At 49.0% G+C, this 5,000-nt stretch overlaps 1 protein-coding gene across 1 annotated transcript in view; it reads left to right on the forward strand.

Moving 5' to 3' along the window:
• The window catches only part of CNA07640 (conserved hypothetical protein), a 5,890-nt gene that overhangs the window by 848 nt on the left and 42 nt on the right, over window positions 1-5,000 (forward strand). The window contains exons 6-15 of the mRNA XM_024656390.1: window positions 1-297; window positions 356-627; window positions 685-1,014; window positions 1,067-3,608; window positions 3,667-3,747; window positions 3,802-3,859; window positions 3,908-3,983; window positions 4,030-4,434; window positions 4,497-4,582; window positions 4,641-5,000. The exon at window positions 1-297 is cut by the window's left edge and continues 90 nt beyond it; the exon at window positions 4,641-5,000 is cut by the window's right edge and continues 42 nt beyond it. Of these exons, the coding sequence (XP_024512034.1) occupies window positions 1-297; window positions 356-627; window positions 685-1,014; window positions 1,067-3,608; window positions 3,667-3,747; window positions 3,802-3,859; window positions 3,908-3,983; window positions 4,030-4,434; window positions 4,497-4,582; window positions 4,641-4,960 (4,467 nt within the window). The 3' untranslated portion in view covers window positions 4,961-5,000. The remainder of the gene's footprint in view (window positions 298-355; window positions 628-684; window positions 1,015-1,066; window positions 3,609-3,666; window positions 3,748-3,801; window positions 3,860-3,907; window positions 3,984-4,029; window positions 4,435-4,496; window positions 4,583-4,640) is intronic.

Below are 5,000 nucleotides of genomic sequence, written 5' to 3' on the forward strand. Positions count from 1 at the left end.
ATCTTCAACCGCGTATCCAGCTCCATCCCCTCAACTCCAACGACCATCCCCCTAACACTTCCATCGAATCCTCCACAGACTGTAGAAGTCACCCCTTCAGCGTTGGACGCATTCAACATCTTTTCCGACCTATGTCTTTTGGCTGCTACGGCAGGATCACATGGCTCGGCGTTCAGTTTGTGGAAGGGCGGAGATAAGGAGAAGCCAAAGCTCTTGAAGTTGAGTAACTTGCAAAGAACGTTTGCGCTGGAGCTGGTAGAGAGTATATTAAGCGGGTATGAAGATGGTGTTAAGAAGGTTTGTCTCTTTTCCTTTCAAGACCACAGCAGTTGCTGATATTGAAGAACCTATCTAGCGGCCGGAGTTATTGTTCCTCCTCCAACACTCTCTTCACCCTCTACTCCTCAAGTTGCTTGCCGAAAAACCGACTTTTCCCATAGCGCTTCGTGTCTGTCGACTGATATTCCTTTTGATCCGCTCATTCATCGACCAGTTACCAAAGGAGATTGAAACATATCTCGTTTCTCTTGTCAAGCTTGGTACAGGCGATGCGGAGGGGGAAGAAGGTAAAGGGAAAGAAAATACACCGCCATGGTTGAAGGCTTTGGCTCTGGAGATTCTAAGAGGGTGAGTCTTTTCATTAGCTTGAAAGCAAGGGGTGTACCTGACTTGGAATTCTTGCAGGATATGTGGTGACTACGCTTTGTTACAAAATATCTACACCCACTACGACCAGATGGAAGGACCAAAGCTGTATAACAGAATCGTTTCTGCCCTCAGCCACCTGGTCAACGAAAAGCCTGCATTGCTAGGCATCGGCACGCAAATGCACGGCCTTGGTATCCCAGCTACGGACCCTTCGAGCTCAAATACCAGCCTGCACGCCGCTGGCTACTTGGATATGGGTCTCGGCATGGTGGCATCAGCAGCAAGTGTGGGAGTTTCAACTGTGAATGCCATGATGGGAGCTGGTGGCGGGGGGTTGGGACCGCACTCGGCGATGAAGCTGAGATTGTGAGTATAACCTCCATCGTAATCCGGAGTTGATGACTGATGGTAAAATCAGGATCGAGCAGCACGACAAAGCTGAAGCACCTCTCATTCCTGAAACGTACATTTACCTCGTCGCCCTCCAATCTCTTGACGCAATAGCTGAAGGCATCTACACCACTGTTGCATCCAAAAATCCTCCACCTACACCTCTGCAAGACATGGCCTCTTCCGCTTGGCCGCCACTCCTCGCTGCTCTTTCGTACTGTATCGGCACAAACCTCTCTGATAGCCTTTTCGCAGAGGTCCTCACCGCTCTTCAAAACTTTACAGTAGCATGCGGTCTGTTAGGACTCAATACACCCCGGGATGCTCTGTTGAACATCCTTGGCAAGTACGCTGTACCGCCTCCGGCAGTGTCCGCAATGCAGTCTTTCATGGAAGCACCCAACACGCAAAGGAATTCAGGAGGGATAGCAGCCGATGCTTTGGGATTCGCTTCCTCCTTGGGTGTGAGTGGCCCAACGGGTCCCCCAAGTTTGTCAGAGAGGAATTTGGCGTGTCTGCGGAGTATGGTCAATACTGCTAGGGTGCTAGGGTCGACTCTAGGAAATGCGTGGCATGATGTGCTGGAGATACTGCAAAACGCCAATTTTATGCTCGCCACCCGTCAGTCATCAATTGCGCGTAGACCGACTTCCGGAGAGCCACCCAAACGAACGGCTCACCAAACCCAAACGACGGAGTTGCCCGAGGCAAAGCCTGGTATCTTGCAAGACCTTGACCCAGAGTCGATTCAAGTGCTGATCAACTCGTTGTTCGACTCATCCAAGGATTTGTCCGATGAGGCGTTTACGACGTTTATCACCGCGCTCTGTCATCTGAGCTCTGAGATGATCGGGATGGAATCAGTCAGTCCTCCAGCTGTAGAGGCCGTCTCTGAAGTCTCCGTTCCCTCGACAGGTACGGCTCTCCTTAGTCCATCTCAGGATAGTAACAGGAGAAGGACCAGTGGACTCAATCTCTCTCACAGTATCAAGTCTGGAGAACGGTCGTTTAGCTTGACAAAGCTGAAAGTGGTCTCGAGCCTCAACCTGAATCGGATAGTAACCAAGGAGCCAGAGGTCGGATGGACTGCCATCACACAGCATTTGCTTGCCGTGGCTCGACATTTAACTGCGCCTTTTACCATTCGGATACAAGCATCAGATACTCTTGGAGAGCTGCTATTAGCTGCTGTCAAAGTAGGCAAGGATTCTAGGATACAGCATCAAGTGTTTGAGGTTCTTGTTCACCAAGTGGATGTCTTGCCGATCAGTAACTCTGTCTCGACCGATTTCGATGTTCGATCATCAGGTTATCAGACGCTTAACCACTTACTGGAATCATCTGGACATTCACTCCAAGTTGGGTGGAAGACCATTTTCCAGATGCTTGATGGTGCTTGTCACGACAAATTCACGTCTGGAAACGACCTCTTAGCGGAGCCTCGACGACCGTCTGTCCTCTCCAGCAAGGGTAACGCCAACCTTGTGCGCATTGCGTTTCCATCTCTCACTCTCATCTGCAACGACTTTCTTACCTCCCTCGATGGTGAAGCGATGCGCCATTGTATTGCCTGTTTAGGGCTGTTTGGCCGACAAAAGGAAGATGTCAACATCACTCTTGCTGCCATTGGGCTTTTGTGGACTGTGTCTGACGCCGTCCAGGGTGATTCAAAAGAGCTTTGGCTATACCTTTTGACCGAACTCCTGGGCCTGGGGCGCGATAGCAGGCTGGAAGTGAGGAACAGTGCCATTCAAACGCTCTTCCGGTGCGTTGAGCTGTATGGGTCAGGGTTGTCTCCAGAGCTTTGGGAGGATGTGTTCTGGAAGATCATATTCCCTCTATTCGACGACACTCAGGGCGAGGAATCGCAGGTGCTTGCTCTTACGTCGGTCGGCAGTATCTTTGGCTCTTTCCTGTCGTCAACTATTGCCTCACTACAGTCCTTTGACAAGATTTATCAACATTTCTTGGGTCGTATCAAGCATGCGTTTACGGATGGACCTCGGACATGTTGTACTGCTTCATTGACAGCCCTTGAAAAGGTACTCGTCGCCGCGGACGCTAATAGGAAAGAGCTGGGTTTGGTCGTGCAGAAGATTATGGATGCGACTTGGGAAACTTTTGTAACAATGGGCACGTCCTTCTCACAAGGTGAACCGTATACTCAGGATAACCTAATCGCACTTGTGCAAATCGGATCGCTTTTGCATGGCAGCCTCTCTTCCAAAGACTCTGAGAAACTCGCCCAACTGTCAGATATTTTGCGCTCAATCATGACCTACGCCCGATCCCCTGACTATCGACCAGACGTCGACGTCATGTCTCCTCTCCAGACCAAATTATGTCAGGTCGTAGCAAACTCCGACATCCTTGGCTATAGCTTGGTGCTTGGTGATTTGGCGGAGTTTGCTTCTCTCGCATATGTTGGCGTGGGCGACCAAGGGACGGGTTCCAAAATGACCTATATTGCACTATCAAAATGGTCAATGTCAAAGATGGCAGAGGTGTTTGATAAAGCTTGGAAAGAAAAGGAGCTGTACGAGGATGGTACCGTTGAAGAGATGCTTGGGGTAAGTTGTTAATATATAATGAGTGGCCTTACTTTGCGACACTCGCTAATATATTCAGGTGTATGCCATACCTATCAAGCTCAAGTATGATTGTCCACCGGCCAACAGGTTTGGTGAAGATCCTCCTCTCTGGAAAAGTGTAAGTAATCCGCGAGACCGTTTTGCAGCGTCGTTAATCTGTACAAAATAACAGGCTATGACAATCGTCACAACACTTTTGGACAAGGTTATGACTGCACTGGACGTCGAGAGTGAGTTCATTCCAGCATTCCGGAGTAAACCTGCTTACACTTTCCAAGCAATTGCTCTAGATAAGTTCGAGAATTTGTGGGCTCAGATATTGGAAGTCTTTGGCGGAATGCTGTTGGCTGAGTCGTGAGTCCTTATTACCTTATGGGCTCAAGTATTGACCGGAGTATAGCTCTGACAACGCCTCCTCTGACGATGAGTCATTCGTCATTGAACACCTCACTCGCCTAAGAACGGCCGTGGTTCCTCGCTTGGGAAATGCACTAGTGCCCGATCGAGTCATCTCCCAGCTTTCCGAAATCCTAAGCAAATCCAGCAAACTGTATCATTACGACGTTAGAAGTAACGGAGGCACCACAGCTCCGGGGATTGCCACCACTCAAGAAGCTTTACGATACTGGGCTTTCGATTTGCTTGTTCTGTTAGCCACGAAGAGGGACAAGGTCGAAGACACAGGGTATAGAGGTGACAAGCGGGTATCTCAGCTAGCATTGCCGTCCTTGATCAACAGGTTCGAGGAGTCTATGAGACGATTCAAGGAAGACAAGAGATTGAGGAGAGGATTACCTTTGGGACGGTAGGTTTACGCGTATACCGTTTATTTTTTTAGATGGCCTTTGACTGATTACATCACTGTAGGGCACGAGAAGATGAGCTGCTTTACATACTTAAACATCTAGCGACAACGAAGATTTGGGAAGGAAGCTTGGCTCCGACAGGACAAGGTATGTGCCTCTATATGATTTGATTTTATTTCGTGTAACTTTTACTAATGAGATATAGCTTCCGAACTCCTGACAGCCGTTTATGAAAAGTGCCCTCGCTCCCATCTTCTCCCATTTTATCCATTCCTGCTTGACTTGAGCTTCGCCCAAGACTACATGCCTTCCCTCTGGGTGACTTTGTCCGAACAATCGGAACTCTTAGGGACCTCTGTCTCGGAATCAGTAATAGGACAAGAAGATGCGTTTGATGAAGCGGAGTCGCAGTTAGTAGATGCGGAGGACGAGGAATTGATTGAAGTAAACGCAAAAGATTTGGCGAAGAGGTGTTTAGAACTCATAGGGTTAGAGATGGGGCTTGGAGGTGCTGTTGCTCTTTAGTTTTAGAAGGAGCAGGCGTTGTGAAGTAATTGTACATGTG

Source organism: Cryptococcus neoformans, chromosome 1, assembly GCF_000091045.1.
Source record: "Cryptococcus neoformans var. neoformans JEC21 chromosome 1, complete sequence".
Lineage (NCBI taxonomy): Eukaryota > Fungi > Basidiomycota > Tremellomycetes > Tremellales > Cryptococcaceae > Cryptococcus > Cryptococcus deneoformans.